This window comes from Pan paniscus, chromosome 22, assembly GCF_029289425.2.
Source record: "Pan paniscus chromosome 22, NHGRI_mPanPan1-v2.0_pri, whole genome shotgun sequence".
Classification (NCBI taxonomy): Eukaryota; Metazoa; Chordata; class Mammalia; order Primates; family Hominidae; genus Pan; species Pan paniscus.
Window position 1 is genome coordinate 29433955 of NC_073271.2, and position 22272 is coordinate 29456226.

At 41.0% G+C, this 22272-nt stretch overlaps 1 protein-coding gene and 1 pseudogene across 1 annotated transcript in view; both read left to right on the forward strand.

Annotated features, from left to right (window-relative positions):
* Window positions 1-22272, forward strand: part of IFNAR1 (interferon alpha and beta receptor subunit 1) — a 37700-nt gene continuing 15428 nt past the window's right edge. The window contains exons 1-6 of the mRNA XM_003823987.7: window positions 1-219; window positions 11206-11329; window positions 16691-16866; window positions 18957-19114; window positions 19227-19368; window positions 20923-21037. Coding sequence (XP_003824035.1) covers window positions 144-219; window positions 11206-11329; window positions 16691-16866; window positions 18957-19114; window positions 19227-19368; window positions 20923-21037 — 791 coding nt within the window. The 5' untranslated portion in view covers window positions 1-143. The remainder of the gene's footprint in view (window positions 220-11205; window positions 11330-16690; window positions 16867-18956; window positions 19115-19226; window positions 19369-20922; window positions 21038-22272) is intronic.
* LOC103787032 (upstream stimulatory factor 1-like) lies at window positions 291-10963 on the forward strand (annotated as a pseudogene).

Below are 22272 nucleotides of genomic sequence, written 5' to 3' on the forward strand. Positions count from 1 at the left end.
GACGCGTGCGTAGAGGGGCGGTGAGAGCTAAGAGGGGCAGCGCGTGCGCAGAGGGGCGGTGTGACTTAGGACGGGGCGATGGCAGCTGAGAGGAGCGGCGCGTGCGCGGACATGTAACTGGTGGGACCTGCGGCGGCTCCCAGATGATGGTCGCCCTCCTGGGCGCGACGACCCTAGTGCTCGTCGCCGTGGCGCCATGGGTGTTGTCCGCAGCCGCAGGTGAGAGGCGGGGAGGAGAGTCTTGGCGCAGGGCGGGAGGTAGGGCGCGCAGCTGGGCTACGGGGGCGGCGATGCTGTTGGGGGCGACAGACGCCCAGTCTGGGAAACCTTCGGTCCACTTTGCCGCGCCAAAGATTAAACCCGACCTGGGCTCGCAAATCAATCAGGAGAAAGTGGTGTTCTGGGTCCTCTCTCGCCGCTTGCTTGTGGCCGTGTACGGTTCCTCGGGAGCACCCGGGTCCCACCCCGGTGAAGTGGCGGTGCCAGAGCTTTGTGTCGAGTTTGATTCTTTCCGGGAAAGTACCGCGGCTCCGCTGGTCTGTTTGATAGTAAACAAAACATTTTCCGAAATGCATTTCCTCAATCTGGTGAATAGGCGCCCAGTCCCACGGGGGAGTGAGCTAAGTGTGGCCAGGATTTCTCTGCCCTCAGGATTCATACAGACCAATAAAAAATGACAGTCGGAGTGACTGAAGCATAACTGTCAGTCCTCGAGGTTTACTAAGCCTGCTTCAGGGCGCATCCGGGAAAAACGTGAGCCACAGACACGTCTGTGACTTGTTTTCCAGAGGTTTTCAGGAGGTGGGGCAGGAAGGCAGTAAGGCAAATAGTTCTGTGAGAATTTAGTTAGTGCCCAAGAAATCTGTATTTTAAGATACCATGAGTGTCTTGAAGAGAAAAAGAGAGTAAAGGGAGTCAGTTATGCAGATGCCTCTGGGTAGGTGGAGTCTTGACTTTGTTTTGCACCTGAGAAGATAAGCTTGTAATTGACATTGTCAGTGTGGAAGGCCTGAACTAGCTTTTCAGGTTAACTTTGGAATGCCATTTGTTGAGAGGAGAGGTCCATTCACATTGTTGGGGGGCTTAGAATTTTATTTTTGGTTTACTTAACTACCTACTTTTTTCCCAAAGAAATAATCATGTTCAAAACTCAATGAAATGTTATCTCAATGAGATTGTAATGTTGCTCAGTCTTTCAGAAGTCATAAAAATAGTCATACTTTTTAAACTAGTAAATGCAATTCTAGGACCCAAGACTAAGAAAACTGTCCAAAATATAGGAAAACATTTTTATTTATACTTTTTTTTTTTTTTTGAGACAGCCTGTTGCCCAGGCTGGTGTGCAGAGGCGTGATCTCAGCTCCCTGCAACCTCTGCCTCCCAGGTTCAGGCGATTCTCCTGCCTCAGCCTCTTGAGTAGCTGGAATTACAGGTGCATGCCACCACATCCGGCTATTTTTTGTATTTCTAGTAGAGATGGGGTTTTGCCATGTTGGCCAGGCTAGTCTCGAACTCCTGACCTCAAACAATCCACTTCAGCCTCCCAAAGTGCTGGGATTACAGGTGTGAGCCACCACGCCCGATCTATTTATGCTTTAGACTTTAGTTTTAGGAACTAGACTTAGGTTGTAGACCTGAAGTTACAGTTGGCATCCCCTTGTTTATGGGAGACCAGCAAAGAATTGACTTATGAATGATCTGTCGGGGTAGCCCTTCGCAGATGGCTGAGTCTTTTTATCCTTCCTTGGGGATTTGGCTGAAGCATAATGCTAGTAACAGCCATTCATTTGGAAGAGGGTGTTGCAGTCACTTGGCCTCTGGGCTTAACTAACTTCACTTTTGCGTAAGAAAGTTGGGAGAGGTCCTGAGATTTTTTTTTTTTTTACAAAAATAATAAAAGAAAAATACAAAGGCAGGGCGTCACCAGGCTAATTTGCTGAAATTCTTCATACTTACTTGGGATGCATGGGGGAATGGCAACTATTACAAGGTTGATACAGAGTGAGAGGTAATTTTGTAGTGAGGAGGGGTACCCAAAGAGAATCAGGGCTAGCATCCCAGTGCAGGAGTCCAGGTGGTCTGTGAGCCTGCAAGTGAGTTCAAAATACTTTACCTGTTGGCTTAGGAAACCATATACCTGTGTGGTACATGATATCCTATTTCTCAAACTTTTCCACAAATATGTAGTATACTTTTCCTAGGATGTGGGTACTAGGGTCCTGGTGCATCCCATAGTAATTTCTTTGAAGTCTTTTGTTTATGAAAAACTTGCATTAAACTCATGTTTGGTTTGATGTGAAAAGAGCTTTCCCTGAATTTTCATATAAAATTGACATTCCAGGAGGGTGTGCATTAAGAAATTAATTTAAAATTAGGTTAGCGGACAGGTGGCAAGATATAATTTATAGGCATTTATCATTTCTTAAGCTCTTAGCTGTGTGCCAGGCAGTAATCTAAGTGTTTTAAAGGTATAAACTCATTAAGCTTTCAGAGCAGTGTAGATACTGTTATCCTTAGTTAACAGACAAGGAAACTGAGCAACGGAGAGATCAAGTAACTTGCCTGAGGCTGTATAGGCCAGTCCGTGGAGGAGTGGGAAGTCAAATCCTGAGTCTGGCCTAATAGCCTTGGGGCTTAACCAGACTAGACTGTTTTCCCAAAGGCCAAACAATTTAAATTCCTGATTGTCCACTTGTATGTTTTTTTTGTTTTTTTGTTTTTTTATTATTATACTTTAAGTTTTAGGGTACATGTGCACATTGTGCAGGTTAGTTACATATGTATACATGTGCCATGCTGGTGCGCTGCACCCACTAACTCGTCATCTAGCATTAGGTATATCTCCCAATGCTATCCCTCCCCCCTCCCCCCACCCCACCACAGTCCCCAGAGTGTGATATTCCCCTTCCTGTGTCCATGTGATCTCATTATTCAATTCCCACCTATGAGTGAGAATATGCAGTGTTTGGTTTTTTGTTCTTGCGATAGTTTACTGAGAATGATGATTTCCAATTTCATCCATGTCCCTACAAAGGACATGAACTCATCATTTTTTATGGCTGCATAGTATTCCATGGTGTATATGTGCCACATTTTCTTAATCCAGTCTATCATTGTTGAACATTTGGGTTGGTTCCAAGTCTTTGCTATTGTGAATAATGCAAGAAAAAAAAAAACAACCCCATCAAAAAGTGGGCAAAGGACATGAACAGACACTTCTCAAAAGAAGACATTTATGCAGCCAAAAAACACATGAAAAAATGCTCATCATCACTGGCCATCAGAGAAATGCAAATCAAAACCACTATGAGATACCATCTCACACCAGTTAGAATGGCAATCATTAAAAAGTCAGGAAACAACAGGTGCTGGAGAGGATGTGGAGAAATAGGAACACTTTTACACTGTTGGTGGGACTGTAAACTAGTTCAACCATTGTGGAAGTCAGTGTGGCGATTCCTCAGGGATCTAGAACTAGAAATACCATTTGACCCAGCCATCCCATTACTGGGTATATACCCAAAGGACTATAAATCATGCTGCTATAAAGACATATGCACTTGTATGTTAAGGGCCTAATTATCAGTATCTTTCAGTTAACTGTGAGCCCAAAAATATCTGAGACCGGTCTGAAATCAACTTAGAAAGTTTATTTTGCCAAGGTTAAGGATGCATTCATGACACAGCCTCAAGAGGTCCTGGCCACATGTGCCCAAGGTGGTCAAGGTCCAGCTTGCTTTTATACATTTTAGGGAGACATATCAATCAGTACATCTAAGATGTACATTTGATTGGTTCGATCTGGAAAGGCAGGACAACTCAAAGCAAGGCTTCCAGGTCATAGGTAGATTTAAAGATTTTCTGATTGGTAATTGGTTGAAATCAATGGAAAGGAATGTCTGGGATGTCCTAAGGGGTTGTGGAGACCAAAATTTTATCATGCAGATCAAGCTTGTCCAACCCACAGCCCACTGGCCACGTGCAGCCCATGATGGCTTTGAATGCAGTCCAACACAAATTCGTAAACTTTCTTAAAACATGAGGGGTTTTTGTTTTGTTTGTTTTCTTTCTGTTTTTTTGTTTGTTTGTTTGTTTGTTTTTAGCTCATCAGATATTGTTAGTGTATTTTGTGTGTGGCCCAAGACAGTTGTTCTTCCAGTGTGGCCCACGGAAGCAAAAAGAGTGGACACCCTTGATGCAGATGAGGCCTGCAGATAGCAGGCTTCAGAGAGAATAGATTGTAACTGTTTCTTGTGAAACTTAACGTCTGTGTTGTTGTTAATGGTGGTTAGCTTTTTCTGAATTCCAGAAGAGAGGAGGGTATAATGAGGCATATCCAAACCTCACTTCACATCATGGCCTGAAGTAGTTTTTCAGGTTAGCTTTGGAATGCCCTTGGTCAGGAGAAGGGGTCCATTCTGATGGTTGGGGGACTTAGAATTTTATTTTTGGTTTACATAACTATCTACTTTTTCCCCAAAAAAAATCATGTTGAAAACTCAAGACCTTAAGTTTACAGCTCAAGCTGATCCTGAAAGTTATCTCAGTGAGATTGTAATGTTGCTCAGTCTTTCAGAAGTTGTATAAATGTACCTTTTAGCCTAGTAAATGCAATTCTAGGACTCTAGATTAAGAAAACTATCCAAAATATGGGAAGATATTTACTTACATATTTGTACAGATATCTATATTTGGATTTATGTCAGACTTAAAGATATAGTAAACCATTTTGGTCATGAAGATGAATGTGAAAGGTTGAAAGCAACCAAAATTATAAATGCATTATATATATATTAGATTAAATGTCCATTTATACATTTACATGTGGGGTAATTAATTGTTAATATACTAATATAAAACATTTTAATATACTAGTAAATTAATATATTGTATGTTAATGTTACATAACAATTTATGAAAAAATTATTAAAAGGAGCTTGCCAATACTAATAGAGCAAAATCTGTGAAAACTAAAATCCTGTTTAATAACTTTATTTCCAAGCCCCTGTCCATTTATCAGTCAGTTATTCGTTGGTCTTCCAAATGCCAACATGCCTGTAACTTCAGGGTCTCCTTCTTTTAGCAGTAAAGGATTTTTTTTCTCCCTGAGGAAATCACTAGCTGTACCCTATAACATTTTCTATTCTTGTCTCAAGGCCCAAAATTACTAGAATTATAATATTCTGCACAAGATATTGTAAATACTACAAATGCCATCAGATCTTTTGTTAAACTCTGTAAACCCAGTTGCTACCCTTTGGCTGCATAGAATCTATAAATTCTAACAAATGGATGAGAACCAAGTTAAGAATTCTAGAGTGGGATAAGGGGATGTGATGTATTCTATTCAGGGATGAAGTTTTAGAGACTCCAAGTATGAAACAGAAAATTGAGGATGGGGAGACCTGATGGGTACCACATTAAGTTTAAAAAAAAAAAAAAGTGTTTTCTCAGCTGTCTCCCCTTTTGACCCCATACTATAAGATCTAACTGGAAAGAGCAAGAAGCTGTCTCAATTAAGAAAGTTCTATACAGGAACCCCTGTGGTAGAACAAGTCTACAACAAGATAACATGATTGCCCCAAGGCAGAAGTAAAAGAAATGTTGTAGGAACCATAAATAAATGTAAAAGCTGATCTTTTAAAAAATATATAGCTTATCAAAGTGAGAGATCAGTCCTTTATGATATTTAAGGAGTTCCTGTGAATGCACCATTATGCTGGATACTCTGAAAAAATGCAAATCAAGTATGAAGCGATATAAATTCTGCCCTTAAGGAACTTGCAATCTAGTTGGAGATTTATGTTTAACACAAAGAAGCAGTTTTTACAAATACTTCTTTTGAGGATTCTGGAAAGATGGCAGAGTAGAAAGCACCAGGAATCTGTCTCCTCACCTAGACAAGAATTGTACTGGCAGAATCTGATGTAACTATTTTGGAACTCTGGAGTCTATTGCAGGCTTGCAACTTCCAGGGGACAGGCTTAGATGGTAAATTGCAGTTAATTTTGGTCTATTTGAGCTCTTAGTACAGTAGCAGCTACCCATCTTCCACCTCTCAACCCTTAGCAGACAGCTGTGCACGTTATTAGAGCAATCTGCACACAACTTACAGGAATCAGGTGGGCAAAAAGAAACACACCATCCAGATATCTGGGATCTGTGCTCTTGATTGCTCATTGCTCCTTCTCGTCACAAAAGCGCAAGGAGATGGGCGGTTGTTGTTGTTACACCTTACTCATTGTTACAACCCCCTCCCCACTCACTCCCCTGCCCCATGGATTTAAAGGGCTAGAAATCTCCCTCTGCTTCATTTTTCTCTTTCACTTTTGGGAGCCGGATATTAAAGACTAGGACATTTAAAAACAACTGCATTTATGGGGAAAATTAGAAAGTCACTGTACATACCTAGGGAAAGGCTCAGGAGAGACCTTAAGTTTATAGCTCAAGCTGATCCTTGGCACAGGATTAACAACAATTACACAGCAATTAAACAAAGCAAACACACACACACACACAATGTAGTCTGGGAGAGTGATGTTAGCAAGATGGCCAACTAGAAGCCCCTTCTGCTCATCCCCTCATAAGACAGCCAGAACAACAAATAAACAACTACATTTTAGCAAACTTAACTAAGAGTGCTAGAGTGCATCAAAGAAGTAACAGAAATCCTAGTGAGCAGAGAAAAGTGGGATGGCCACATGGAGAATGGGAGGAAATGCCAGGATTCCTAGGATCATCTGGGAACCAGGAGGAACTTCTTCCTATGGCAAGGAGATAAACAAGAAGATCCCAGCTACACCATGGGCACCAACAGATCTCACCACTGGGGTTCCTTAGAGTCCAGACAGCAACTAAGCCAAGCTGAGGAAGCTGCCTAGAGTCTGCACAGCTGTGTTCCCTCCAGAGAAGGAGCCAACACTGTGCTCCACCTGCTGTGGCCCACACAGCTACTGTGCCACTCCACCTTGGAACTGGAACTACTTCTGGAGTGTGTCTTGCTTCGGGGACTTGTAGCCATGGCTTCCTTTCATCTGAACCATGCCAGGCTGGTGGCTCAACATCCCTAAGCTAAACTTTAAGCAGCTGTTACACCCTTCCCTGTGGGGTCAAGCAGAGGTGGAACTACTCCACCTACTCCTACCCCACCGCCCTTGGGCTAGCGCTGAAGCAGTATCCTATTTCCTGGGAACACACTACCTTGGCCACCCAGAGCAGTCATGCACCCCTGTGCCTAAGCTGAAGTGGTATACGGCATTCCAGGGAAACAGGGCCTGAACCACCCAGAGCAGTCACACTCCCTGGGCCTCAGCTGAAGGAGCACATCACTCCCTGCAGAATCAGTGCCCTGGCCAAACCGAGCAGCTATGCATCCCAGGGCTGAGCTGATGTAGTACCCTATGTCTCAGGGAAACAGAGCAGTGGCTGAGCTGAGACACCCTGTTCTACAGGCCAAATAACTGTAGTACCCCGCTTCCCTGGAGCTGGACTAGTCTTCTAGAGCCTGAGCTGCTGAGACACTCTGAGGAGTGGAGTCATCACTGTGCTGTTCCCTACCCCCCATTCCCAGCCCAGACAACAGCTATGCTTCACCATTTTGTAGTACTTGCTGCTGCTGCTACACCTGGCCTCACAGTCTGGGGTACTGCTTATCCCCAGCTATTCCAAGATTTAGAGTCATGACTTCATGGTGCCTCATCCCTTGGGACCTGTGTTGCCACTGAGCCCTATTAGCTCATATTCCCAAATTAAAACCATACCCTGCTCCCCAGGCCCAAACCTCCAGAGAACCCCTTCTTTATAGTCAGGCCAGTGCTATGCCCTGACCCCCATAGGGGTAGAATCAAAGCTACAACCCATTCTCTGGGCCTGAGCTGCCAGGAAGCACCTCCAGGTCACAAATCCTGGCTCTATTGAGCAACTACGTCCAAGCCCTGCCACAGAGAGCAAACCCACCTCAGCAACCAAGTGTCTCAATAGGTTTGTGAGATCCTGAGCCTAGGATGTTTGCCCAGTAGCCACTCTGAATACCTTCATCTGGAATCAAGAGCTGCTGCAGCTGCATATATATAGCCCCTGTCAGACCTGACACCAAGAGGTATCGCCTTGGCTGAGTCTCCCCATTGTGGGGAAGACAAGAATAGGAGGATCCTAAAAGCCTTCAACACTGAGAACATTAACAACCTACACTACCACTGCCACAAACTTCTGCAGCCTAGGCCTCTGAGGCACCCATTTACTACTGACATTGAACACAGGTAAAGCAGCTGCTTTACCATACCACTGCATCTGTCAGGAAACAGTCACCACACCCTTCGAAACCAGCATACTGAAACCCAACTGCTAATAAAAGACTTTATCTTTGAAAGCCACTGTCTGTAAAGTTTGGAAGAGGTAATTATCCTATCAACACAAAGACACAAAAACATGAAAAAGCAAGGAAATATGACACCACCAAAGGAAAGTAAGAACTCTCTAACGGTGGCCCAATGAAAAGAAGATCAACAAATTGCTGGAAAAGGAATTCAAACTAATGATCTTAAGGAAACTCAACAAGATACAAGAAAATACAGATAGTTCAATGAATCAGGAAAACAATTCACAATACAAAAAATTCAACAAAAAAATTAAAACATGATGAAAAAGAACCAAACAAATCCTACAGTTGAAGAATTCAATGAATTACATTTAAAAAATACAATAAAGAGCTTCAATAACAGACTTGGTAAAGCAGAAGAAAGAATCTCTGAACTTGAAGATATACCATTTGATATTACTCAATTGTAGAAAAAACAAGTGAAACCCTACAAGACTTATGGGACATCATTAAAGGAACAAACGTTCATACTATGTAAGTTACAGAAAGAGGAGAAAAGGTAAAAGGCATATACAAACTATTTAATGAAATAATAGCTGAAAACTTCCCAAGTCTGGAGAGAGATACAGACATCCAGATCCAGAAAGCTCAATGATTCCCAAATAGATTTAACCCAAAAAGGTTCTCTCCAAAGCACATTATTATCTGTTGTCAAAAGTCAAAGACAGAGAGAGAATTCTAAAAATAGCAAGAGAAAGGCATCAAGTCACATTTAAGAAAATCCCCATTCAGCTAACAGCAGATTTCTTCACAGAAACCTTACAGTACAGAAGAGGATGGGATGATATACTCAAACAGCCAAGAATGCTATGCCCAGCAAAACTATCCTTCAGGAATGAGGGAGAAATACAGTTTTTCCCAGACAAGCAAAAACTGAGGGAATTCATCACTGCTAGACCAGCCTTATGAGAAATGCTCCAGGGAGTCCTACATCTGGAAGTGAAAAGAGAGCAGTCAGTATCTTGAAAACATGGAAAAGTATAAAACTCACTGATAGAGCAGATACACAAAGGAGAAAGAGAAAAGAATTAAACCTTATCAAACCATCAAACCACAATGATAAATAATAAGAGAGGAAGAAAGGGGCAAAGGATATTATTAGAAAACTTTAACAAAATGACAAATGTAAGGGCTCAAATATCAATAATAATCTTAAATGTAAATGGATTAAATTCCATACTTAAAGAGACTGGCGGAATATTTTTTAAATGACTCAATTATATGCTTTCTATAAGAAACCCACTTCACCTATAAAGACACATATAAACTGAAATTGAAGGGATGGAAAAAGTTATTCCAAGCAAATGGAAACCAAAAGCTGTCAGGAATTGCTATACTTATGTCAGATTAAACAGACATTAAGTCAAAAACTGTAAAAACAGACGAAGAAGGTTATTATATAATGATAAAGGGACCAATTCAGCAAGAGGATATAACAATTCTAAACATACATGTACCCAACACCAGAGCACCCAGATATATAAAGTAAATATTACTATACGTAAAGGGAAAGATAGACTCCAATATGATAGTAGTTGGGGACTTCAGCACCCCACTCTCAGCTTCGGACAGATCAGCAAACTCCAAGTACAGTGAACTCAAAGAGACCACACCAAGAAACAGTCAAACTTTTGAAAGCCAAAGACAGAGAAGTGACTTGTCATACACAAGGGATCTTTGATAACATGATCAGCAGATTTCTCACCTGATACTTTGGAGACCAGTGTATTCAAAGTGCTAAAAAAAACAAAACCAAAAAACTCAAAACCCTGTATACGGCAAAATTGCCCTTCAAAAGCTTAAGGAAATTCAGATGTTCTTAGATAGACAAAAGCTAAGGGAGTTCATTACTGCTAGAACTGCCCTGCAAGAAATGCTTAAGGAAGTCCTGAAAGGGGAAATGAAAGGGCACTAGACAGAGGGGACAGTGCAGATTCAGGCAGGTGCAATGGCTACTGGGGAAGACCCAGCCAGTGGGGCTATTGCCAGCATCCAGTCAGCTGCCACCTTCCCTGACCCCAGTGTCAAGTGATGCGCAGGGTGATCCAGGTGTGTGAGGGGCAGCTGGATGTCCAGACTGAGGGCACTGGTGCCATCAGTGGCTATCCTACCACTCAATTCGTGACCCAGGTGGTGATCCAGGGTGATATCACCAGTTATGATGCAGTTAACACAGAGGGGAAAGCTGCTGAGATACACTATACTTTCCCACCCCTGCAGTGGGAGATGGGGCAGGGGGTACCACATCAGGGAGTACAGCTGCTGTTGTTACTATCCAGGGCTCAGAGGCACTGCTTGGGCAGGTGACTCTTCCTGGCACTGGTCAGTTATTTGTGATGATGTCACCACAAGGAGTACTGCAGGGAGGAAGCCAGCACTTGATTGCCCCTAGGACTCAACCTTATTTATTTGGACGTAACACCATTGTAAGTCAAGAAGTATCTCTATCTATCTATGAACATACAATGTGAAATCAAACTGAGGCCATAAAACAGTTGAACCTCATCATAAGAGTGACTCATCGGTGTCACTTCTAAGACCAAGAAAAATTCTATTTTTATGCAGAGACCATTTGTTTTTTAATTAAAAGACAACTCTATTTCAAAGAGGAAAAAAAATCAACTCTTTTTTCAGCTCTCTCAGATGCAGAAATGTAATTATCAGCATCCCTGTGCTGGGAGCAATCATTAGTATTTTTAGATTTTTAAAATATACTTCATTATGTTTCACTGTATTCATTCTTTAATCAGGGATGTGAGGGATAGAATAACATTTAGAATATCTGTACAGTTTGTATATAATGTTCTTATTTCTTGTTGCTTTTATAGGTGGAAAAAATCTAAAATCTCCTCAAAAAGTAGAGGTCGACATCATAGATGACAACTTTATCCTGAGGTGGAACAGGAGCGATGAGTCTGTCGGGAATGTGACTTTTTCATTCGATTATCAAAAGTATGTGACTCTACTTACTGATTTGTCAGAATGACCTGAATAATTTTTACAAGTTTAACAACACCATAATTTTTAGATTTGGAAAGTATTTGGTTTTTCTCTTTTTTAGAAATGTTACGCCTATTTTACATAATATTTTTAACTTTGTTTCTGTAGAGACTTAGTCAAATACATCTTTGGGTGTTGAAGCAAAAAATTGGGGATGAGGGTGGTAGACAGCGTCTGTAACCCATAGCCATTCCTTCTTTCTTCTGGGTGTTCCAGCTTCTTTTTTTTTTTTTTAATTATTATACTTTAAGTTTTAGGGTACATGTGCACAATGTGCAGGTTAGTTACGTATGTATACATGTGCCATGCTGGTGCGCTGCACCCACTAACTCATCATCTAGCATTAGGTATATCTCCCAATGCTATCCCTCCCCCCTCCCCCCATCCCACAACAGGCCCCAGAGTGTGATGTTCCCCTTCCTGTGTCCATGTGTTCTCATTGTTCAGTTCCCACCTATGAGTGAGAATATGCGGTGTTTGGTTTTTTGTTCTTGCGATAGTTTACTGAGAATGATGATTTCCAATTTCATCCATGTCCCTACAAAGGACATGAACTCATCATTTTTTATGGCTGCATAGTATTCCATGGTGTATATGTGCCACATTTTCTTAATCCAGTCTATCATTGTTGGACATTTGGGTTGGTTCCAAGTCTTTACTATTGTGAATAATGCCGCAATAAACATACGTGTGCATGTGTCTTTATAGCAGCATGATTTATAGTCCTTTGGGTATATACCCAGTAATGGGATGGCTGGGTCAAATGGTATTTCTAGTTCTAGATCCCTGAGGAATCGCCACACTGACTTCCACAATGGTTGAACTAGTTTACAGTCCCACCAACAGTGTAGAAGTGTTCCTATTTCTCCACATCCTCTCCAGCTCCAGCTTCTTTCAATATAAGCTGGGGTCTGAGCTAGGGTATATCTTGAAGATATGGCATTGTACTCCAAAAGGCCCATCGAAGACCTTGGAATAGGCCACCAGGTTTCCTGTGATCAGGCTTTCCTATTATCTCTATGATATACTATATTTTAATTTTAGATACACTTTTTTTTTTTTTTTGAGGTGGAGTCTTGCTGTGTTGACCAGGCTGGAGTGCAGTGGCATAATCTTGGCTCACTGCAACCTCCACTTCCCGGTTTCAAGCGATTCTCCTGCCTTAGCCTCTCGAGTAGCTGGGATTGCAAGCACATGCCACCATGTTTGACTAATTTTTTTATTTTTAGTAGAGATGGGGTTTTGCCATGTTGGCCAGGCTGATCTCAAACTTCTTACCTCAGGTGGTCTGCTCACCTCAGCCTCCCAAAGTGCTAGGATTACAGGCGTGAGCCACTGCCCTGGCCTAGATACACTTTGTAAATATATTGTTAACTGGGCATGGTGGCATGTGTCTGTAGTCCCACCTACTTGGGAAGCTGAGGCAGAAGAATCACTTGAACCCAGGAGACAGAGGTTGCTGTGAGCCAAGTTTGCACCACTGTACTCCAGCCTGGGAGACAGAGCAAGACTCCATCTCAAAAATAAATAAATAAATAAAATAAAATAAAAATCAATATATTGGACCTTGCATTTCTAAAGACTCAGTTTTTCTGGAGTGTTGATGTCTCTTCCTTAGTACTTTCTACTTAATTATTCAAGAGGAGAGGCAGGCAGAAGGAGGAATATAGAAGGGAACACAGATCAGGAAGTACAGTACTTTGCCTTCCAATTATGTGTTGGGGCCCCACCTGCCAACCATGTTCCCCTGTCCAAGAAAAAGCAGGCAATGAAGAAATAAGGCATTAGGCCCTCCGGAACCAGGAGCCCACCACTTCAGCCACAGCTGTGATACTATTCTCAAGTTGTAACTAAAACTGGCATATGAATCTCACAGCTTCAGTAATTGTGTATGCATATATAAACAAATACACACTGTATATATGCATATATACACTATATATACATACTGTATACATATATACACTATATATAATACATACTGTATACATACATATACACACATTGTGTATACATACATATACACACATTGTGTATACATACATATACACACAGTGTATACATACATATACACACTATATATACATATACACACTGTATATGTATATGTATATACACACACAAATTCATATATGACTTTTCTCAGAATTGATAATTTAAAATTTTTTATCTCTAGAGATTTTCATTAAATTGAACTTTGAGTTTGGTTACCAGTTTTGTTTTTTCCCTTAGTTTGGAATTTCCTTATGAACAACTATTTTAGGTAGAGAAGGAATTATTTCAGATACCCTTATTTAATGTTACTTGTATAAAGAAACTATTTGCAAAATATGCATCCAACAAGAGCTTAATATCCAAGGAACTCAAACAATCAACAACAAAACCCAAATCCATCAAAAGGTAGGCAAAAGATAGGAATAGATATTTTTCAAAAGAAAACATACAGTGGCCAACAAGTATGTGAAAAAATGGTCAACATCACTCTAATCATCAGAGAAATGCAAATGAAACCTGCCATGAGATATTGTCTCCCCGCAGTCAGAATGGCTGTTATTAAAAAGTTAAAAAAGGCTGGGCATGGTGGCTCACACCTGTAATCCCAGCACGTTGGGAGGCCAAGGCACGTGGATCACCTGAAGTCAGGAGTTCGAGACCAGCCTGACCAACATGGTGAAACCCCATCTCTACTAAAAATACAAAAATTAGCCGGATGTGGTGGTGCGTGCCTGTAATCCCACCTACTCGGGAGGCTGAGGCAGGAGAATCGCCTGAACCCAGGAGGCACAAGTTGCAGTGAGCTGAGATCGTGCCCCTGCACTCCAGCCTGGGTGACAGCAAGACTTCATCTCAAAAAAAAAAAAAAGAAAACCCAACAAATATTGAATATATTTCATGCCAAACACTCTTCTGACTGCTTAGACTGCCTCAGTGAACAGGAGAGGCAAAGATGGCATGAAGTTATATTATGAAACGGATTTCATGAAGTAAATATTACATTAGTTACATATTCATATTTCATATTCTGTTCTGAGCTAATTATTGCATATGATAATAGTTTTTTTGTTGTTGTTTTTTTTTTTGAGACAGAGTCTTTCTCTGTTGCCCAGGCTGGAGTGCAATGGCGCAATCTCGGCTCACCGCAACCTCCGCCTCCCGGGTTCAAGCGATTCTCCTGTCTCAGCCTCCCGAGTGCCTGGGATTACAGGCATGCACCCCCACGCCCGGCTAATTTTGTATTTTTAGTAGAGACGGGATTTCTCCATGTTGATCAGGCTGATCTCGAACTCCGGATCTCAAGTGATCCACCCCGCTCGGCCTCCCAAAGTGCTGGGATTACAGGTGTGAGCCACCGAGCCCGGCCAATAATGATTTTTTTAAGAAAATATAAAAGTAGCTTCTGCTGCAATATCTTGATTAGATGTGAAACAGTTTTAATGGAGCATGCATCAGCATCTCCTGAAATAGGAAAGACAGATGTAAACAGTGAGGTTGGGTTGAAATTATATTAAGTTTTAAATTTTTGATAAGGTTTTCTGTTTATAATGAGAGTTTCTGGATTTTTAGAAATAGATTCTGATGTGGAACCTTTTCAAGAATGTTTAAGGTATTTTTAATGCCAGCTCTAATCTCAGGCCTCAGATATGTAAAAGTGGAAGTGAAAACTGGCCAAGAATGAAGTATTTCATATGCTAGTGTATATTTTTGGTAATTTCTTAAAAATGTTTCCATTTTGAAAAACAAGGTAGACTTGTATTTGGTTCAGCAACAAAATTATTTTGGTATTATCTCTGGTTTCTAGTATCTAAATCGTCTTTAAAATGGCATCTGTGATATTATTAAAACTAAATAAATCAGCTAATGAATTAGGCTTGACAAAAATGCCTTCCCAGAAGATAGTTTCTCTGCTACTTATGGTCAATGGGCTTAACATAGGTAAAAGTTCTGAAATCTGCTAAATTGGCCGGGCATGGTGGCTCATGCCTGTAATCCCAGCACTTTGGGAGGCTGAGGTGGGCAGATCACCTGAGGTGAGGAGTTTAAGATCAGTCTAGCCAACATGGCAAAACCCCATCTCTACTAAAAAAAAAAATACAAAAATTAGCCAGACGTGGTGGCACACGCCTGTAATCACAGCTAGTCGAGAGGCTGAGGCAGGAGAATTGCTTGAACCTAGGAAGTGGAGGTTGCAGTGGGCCGAGATTGCGCCACTGCACTCCAGCCTGGGCAGCAGAGTAAGACTCTGTCTCAAAAAAAAAAAAAAAAAATGAAATCTGCTAAGTTCGTTTCTATCCCTCACTTTCCCTGCAAGCTCTTCTTCCCCTTTCTGGGCAACATGTCCTTTTCTGCTTTAGGCACTCCATGCCCACTTTATTCTTCATGTTTGCCCCTTTTTTGAAAGGAAGAATCTAATATCACTTCAGCTTTCTGATTGGCCAGTTCCACTTCCAAAAATTTATTTGTTTATGTAAACATTTTCAGTTTTGTGGTTTCTGATGATGTAATAGAAGAAATTATGGAGACAGGCAAGCAGAAGGGATGGTTTGCTTTTGGAGAGGGCAGAGGAAACCTTGAAACCATACTGATTCTGAGGTCTTTCTTAGGGAAGGTAAGTCTATTCATAGGAGGAGGTCAGAAGGGAATCATCAAATCCAATTCCCCAGTTTCTATTTAATTTTATTTTATTAGAGACAGGGTCTTGCTCGGTTGCTGAGGCTGGAGTGCAGTGATATGATCATAGCCTACTGCAGCCTGCAGCCTTGAACCCCTGTGCTCAAATGACCCTCTCACCTCAGCCTACCCAGTAGCTAGGACTGTGGGCATGTGCCACCATGCCCTGCTTTGCCTTTTTTTTTTTTATTTCTCATAGAGACAGGGTTTGCTATGTTGACCAGGCTCCAAACTTTCAATAAGGAAGATAAGATCCAGAAACACAAAATAGTTTACCAAAAGTCACACAGCTATTTTTAACAGAGCCAACATACTAAATCCCCTTTTACCTTATGGGTCATTTATTTCTCTGCTTCCTGAAGCAACCACCCACAAAATTATATAAAGAACTGTATTTTAAAATTCAGTTTCATAAGTAATAACTTGGCTTATATGCATTGAAAAAGAGTGGAAGGGTGTATGCTAAAATGTTAATAGGACATTAGCTCAAGTAGAAGAAATAACTCTTAAACCAAAAATAGAAATAACTCTTAAACAAGAGTTATTAAGAGTTAAGAAATAACTCTTATACCAGTAAATAGAAAGTATTTGACACTTACGTTTATACATTTGCTCACTCATTCATTTGTTTTTTTTACTTTAAAGACCTGGGATGGATAATTGGATAAAATTGTCTGGGTGTCAGAATATTACTAGTACCAAATGCAACTTTTCTTCACTCAAGCTGAATGTTTATGAAGAAATTAAATTGCGTATAAGAGCAGAAAAAGAAAACACTTCTTCATGGTATGAGGTTGACTCATTTACACCATTTCGCAAAGGTAAGAAAAAGTTGCTAGCTGAATTATATTCTTTAGTAAATATTACCAGAGCAGTTCACTTTCCAAGCCATTCATTTGCATGATGCAAAATCTAACATCTTTTAAAAAGAACAAAAATTCCCTTAAACCTATATCTTCTTCCTGCTATGGCTCCATTTGTCCTACTTTCCCTGTAGTAGTGGTTCTCAAAGAGTGATCCTCAAGGCCCTTTCAGGGGGCTGTAAAGACAAAGCTATATTTATGACAAATCTAAGACTTAGTTGCCTTTTTAATTTTTGTTCTTTCTTGTATTCACAGTGGAGTTTTCCAGAGGAGGCTGTTTGATGTGTGATGTGGTGATATGGTCACTGATTTAACATAGAATTCAATGTGAAATTCATCTGCCTTCTTTATTAATCCAAACATTCAAAAGATTTGGAAAAAAAATGTAAAACAGCACCACTCTGAAGTTTCTATGTTCCTTTTGGCAAATGTTTGTTACCATAAAATAGGTTTATCATTGTTATTTCTTTCGTTTTTTTTTTTGAGACAGAGTTTTGTTCTTGTTGCCCAGGCTGGAGTGCAATGGCACAATCACGGCTCACTACAGCCTCTGCCTCCTGGGTTCAAGTGATTCTCCCGCCTCAGCCTCCTGAGTACCTGGGATTACCAGCATGCACCACCACGCCCGGCCAATTTTGTATTTTTAGTAGAGACAGGGTTTCTCCATGTTGGTCAGGCTGACCTCAAACTCCCAACCTCAGGTGATCTGCCCACCTCAACCTCCCAAAGTGCTGGGATTACAGGCGTGAGCCACCATGCCCAGTCCATTGTTATTTCTTAATGGATTAATTAGTTAAAATGGATTGAAAACTTTACCAGTTTTAATGTTTAATATGCTAATATAAAAATATACAGCCCACATAAATAATGGCTGTTTGGGATTCTCGATAATTCCTTTAAGAATGTAAAGGAGCTGAGTGTAGTGGCCCACACCTGTAATTCCAACACTTTGGGAGGCTGAGGTGGGAAGATCACTTGAGGCCAGAAGTTCAAGACCAACCTAGGCAACATAGTGAGACCCCATCTCTACAAAAAATATATAAAAATTAGCCAGGCATGGTGGTGCACACCTGTAGTCCCAGCTATTCAGGAAGCTGAAGAGGGAGGATCACTTGAGCCTGGGAGATCAAGGTTGCAGTGAGCTGTGTTTGTGCCACTGCACTCCAGCCTGAGCAACAGAGCTAGACCATATCTCAAAAAAAAGTGGGGATCCTGAGACCAAAAGGTTTGAGAACCACTGCCCTGTACCAAGAATGATCTGTACTCCCTTTCTATACTAATCTTCCAATTCCCTGTCAGCCCTCTCCATTCAAATTCTGTTCCTCCTCACTTAAAGCCGCTCTTTTCGGCCAGGCGCGGTGGCTCACGCCTGTAATCCCAGCACTTTGGGAGGCCAAGGCGGGCAGATCACGAGGTCAGGAGATCGAGACCATCCTGGCTAACACGGTGAAGCCCTGTCTCTACTAAAAATACAAAAAAAAAAAAAAACTTGCCGGGCGTGGTGGCGGGAGCCTGTAGTCCCAGCTACTCGGGAGGCTGAGGCAGGAGAATGACATGAACCCGGGAGGCGGAGCTTGCAGTGAGCCGAGATCGTGCCACTGCACTCCAGCCTGGGCGACAGAGCAAGACTCCGTCTCAAAAAAAATAAATAAATAAACCACTCTTCTCAAGGTCACAGCAGCCTCCACAATGCCAAGCAAATTCCCAGTCCTCTTCTGGCTTCATCCCTCTGTAGCATAGATGTGGTCATCACTCAGTTTTTCCTTTACTGGATCTCTGGGGCACTGCTCTTTCCTGGTTCTCCTCCTGCTCATTGATCGCTTCATCTTCCCAACTTTTCAGTGTTAGACTGCTGCTGGGCTCAGTCGTTGAACCTCTTCTCTTTCTGTATCACTCCACTGGTGATCTTACAGCTTTCTATCCTGTCTGTATGCTCTTAACTCCCAGAAGTGGCAGGCACATATTAAGTGCTCAGAATTATTTGTTGAATGAAGGTTTTGGCATTGTATTAATAAAGTTCCATAGTAATTGTTTTGATTTTTTTGCAGCTCAAATTGGTCCTCCAGAAGTACATTTAGAAGCTGAAGATAAGGCAATAGTGATACACATCTCTCCTCCTGGAACAAAAGATAGTGTTATGTGGGCTTTGGATGGTTTAAGCTTTACATATAGCTTAGTTATCTGGAAAAACTCTTCAGGTGTAGAAGTAAGCATTATTTTTACCTCTGTTTAATCGATGTGAGAGAAAAATTAGGCGAATTAATCCTAAAATTTGACTTTATACTTTTTTAAAGAACCAACTTATATTTGTATTATAGGAAAGGATTGAAAATATTTATTCCAGACATAAAATTTATAAACTCTCACCAGAGACTACTTATTGTCTAAAAGTTAAAGCAGCACTACTTACGTCATGGAAAATTGGTGTCTATAGTCCAGTACATTGTATAAAGACCACAGGTAAGGAAGATGTTTTGTTTTAGATTCAATAAATATATAAACAGATTGTCAATTTTGGCATCTTCCCCATATTGCTGAAGTTTACATGATAGGTCAATATATGTTAAAAACATTGTAACATTTACATAAGCAAAATAAATGTTACTTGGGATTTTTGTCTCAAATAGTAATGAAAATTAATTCTACTTAAAAGTTCAGGCTGGGCGTAGTGGCCCACGCCTGTAATCCCAGCACTTTGAGAGGCTGAGGTAGCTGGATCACTTGAAGCCAGAAGTTCGAGAACAGCCTGGCCAACATGGGAAAACCCCGTGTCTACTAAAAATAATTAGCTGGGCGTGGTGGCGCACGCCTGTAGTGGTAGCTACTTGGGAGGCTGAGGCACAAGAATCCCTTGAACCTGGGAGGTGGAAGTTGCAGTGAGCCAAGATCGTGCCACTGCACTCCAGTCGGGAGCAAGTGGGACAAAGAGTAAGGCTCCGTCTTAGAAAAAAAAAAAAGTTCAAATATTTTGTAATGACAAAACTTTTCATTTGTTCAGAATCCACATGAAGCAGGAGGTAGCTGAACTATGAGTTCTGCAAGTGGGAAGAAAAGGTGGGGAAGTAGTTGCTAGTAGACAAGTTATTGTTCAAGAAAGCATACCTTTGTAAGTGGAATGTTAAAATATGAAAGTATCCTGATACATTTAGTAACATCTTTCCAATAATTAAGGTCAAGGGCAGGAGCTGGGATTTGTTTATTTTAATTGTAAATTTCATATGCTTTTTTTTTTAATCAAACATTACAGAAGGGTTTAAAGTGAAGTCTTCTCCCTTCTTATCCCCAATTCCATTCACTAGAGATAAGCATTGCTTAGCAGTTTGTGTATATCCTTTCACAACTTTTTTCAGGATTTATGTAAGCATATACACAGACCCACAGTTTCTTGGGTTTTGTTTTTTAAAATTACAAAATAAAATCTTACTAGAAGTATTTTACAGCTTGCTTACTTAACCCAGTGTGTTGGGGATATTCTATATCACTCAATACAGATCTATTACGTTCTTCATTTGATCTTAGCCATCTATTGCATTCTTTCTTTTTTACTTATTTATTTATTTATTTATCTATTTTTGAGACAGAGTCTCACTCTCTTGCCCAGAATGGAGTGCAGTGGCTCAATCTCGGCTCACCGCAACCTCTGCCTCCCAGCTTCAAGCGATTCTCCTGCCTCAGCCTCCCGAGTAGCTGGGATTACAGGCGTGTGCCGTCATGCCTGGCTAATTTTTGTATTTTTAGTAGAAATGGGGTTTCACCATGTTGGCCAGGCGCGTCTCGAACTCCTGACCTCAGGTGATCCATCCACCTCAGCCTCCCAAAGTTCTGGGATTACAGGTGTGAGCCACTGCGCCCGGCCTGTAGTCTTTCAAATGGCTGCATAGTATTACATAGTGTGAATACAAACCATATTTAACTATTACCTTATAATGATAAAATGCGAGCCTTTATCTTCTTGCCAGTTATCTCACTTGAGTAAAAATGTGTGCTTTTTTTAATCTGTTCTTTGGCTTCTAGTTGAAAATGAACTACCTCCACCAGAAAATATAGAAGTCAGTGTCCAAAATCAGAACTATGTTCTTAAATGGGATTATACATATGCAAACATGACCTTTCAAGTTCAGTGGCTCCAGTAAGTTCCATTCCATAAATTTCCTTTTGCCCAGTTTGTTTTGATTATGCTTCTTTTTGCTCTGCATCAGTCACCAGGTCCTTGCACACAGAATGACCGACTGGGAGGTGGGTACGATATATTGGAAACGTGAGAGATCTCATTTCTAACCCCAGTTCTGCCAGTAACTAACTGGATGACATTGAGCTAATCGCTTAACCTCCATGGGCCTCAATTTCTTCACTTGTAAAATAGATGGATTCTAATATCTGGGGTTCTTACTGGCTTAAGAAAAAAAAAAGTGTAACTAGTTGCATGTGTTATTTCCCCAATCTAGAAGACTTGACAGTTGACCCTGATCTTTTTCTAAGAACTCACTTCTTCCATGAGTCCTTAAAATGATCTCAGTCCACTCACTTGTTCAATTCAAAAAATTAGCCTTCCTATTTTCTTTATTACTTTAGTGGTTTTGACAAAATTTTGTAGTAGATACTTCGGTGGGAAAGAAAGTTGGAAAGAACTATGTTCTATGTGGTTGAGCAGAGGCTAGTTAAACATGGATGAAGTCCAGGCGCTGCATAAATGAAAGAGAACTGGCCTGGTGCAGTGGCGCATGCCTATCGTCCCAGCTACTCAGTGGGCTGAGGCAGGAGGATTACTTGAGGCCAGGAATTGAGGCTGCAGTGTTATATGATCACACCTGCTAGTAGCCGCTGCACTGCAGCCTGGGCAACATAGTGAGACCCCCATCTCTAAGCATTAAAATTTTTAAAAAGCTGATAAAAGAGAACTGCATGTAGTTTATATTGATTGGAAAATTGTAGGAGATGAATAGAGAGAGAAAAGAGAAGAGGAAAATTAAGTAGAAGGAAAAGTGGGTTATGGGGAGAAAAGAGATGGAAAGAAAGATATACATTGGTGGCAGAGGAGTAGAGAGAGCAAAGGCAAGTATAGCTAAGACAGGAAAGGAAAAGTCAGAAGAAACTGGAAAGAAACAGAAAAAATGAGGGAGAAGGGAAGTGTGAGTACTGCTATGATCAATTTCTCTCTATCCTGTAGTGTTAATTTTGAACCAAGGGTGACTGGTAGAATGCAAATGCATTTATGTGCATATGTGCCCCACAATGCATATATAACCTCACAAACCAATCAGGAAACTGTTCAGTAGTCTTTTGTGTATACCTCACTTTCAGAAGTGAATAAATAATAGGGTCACCAAATAGATAATGAGAGGTATTTCTGATAGCTGATCTCTA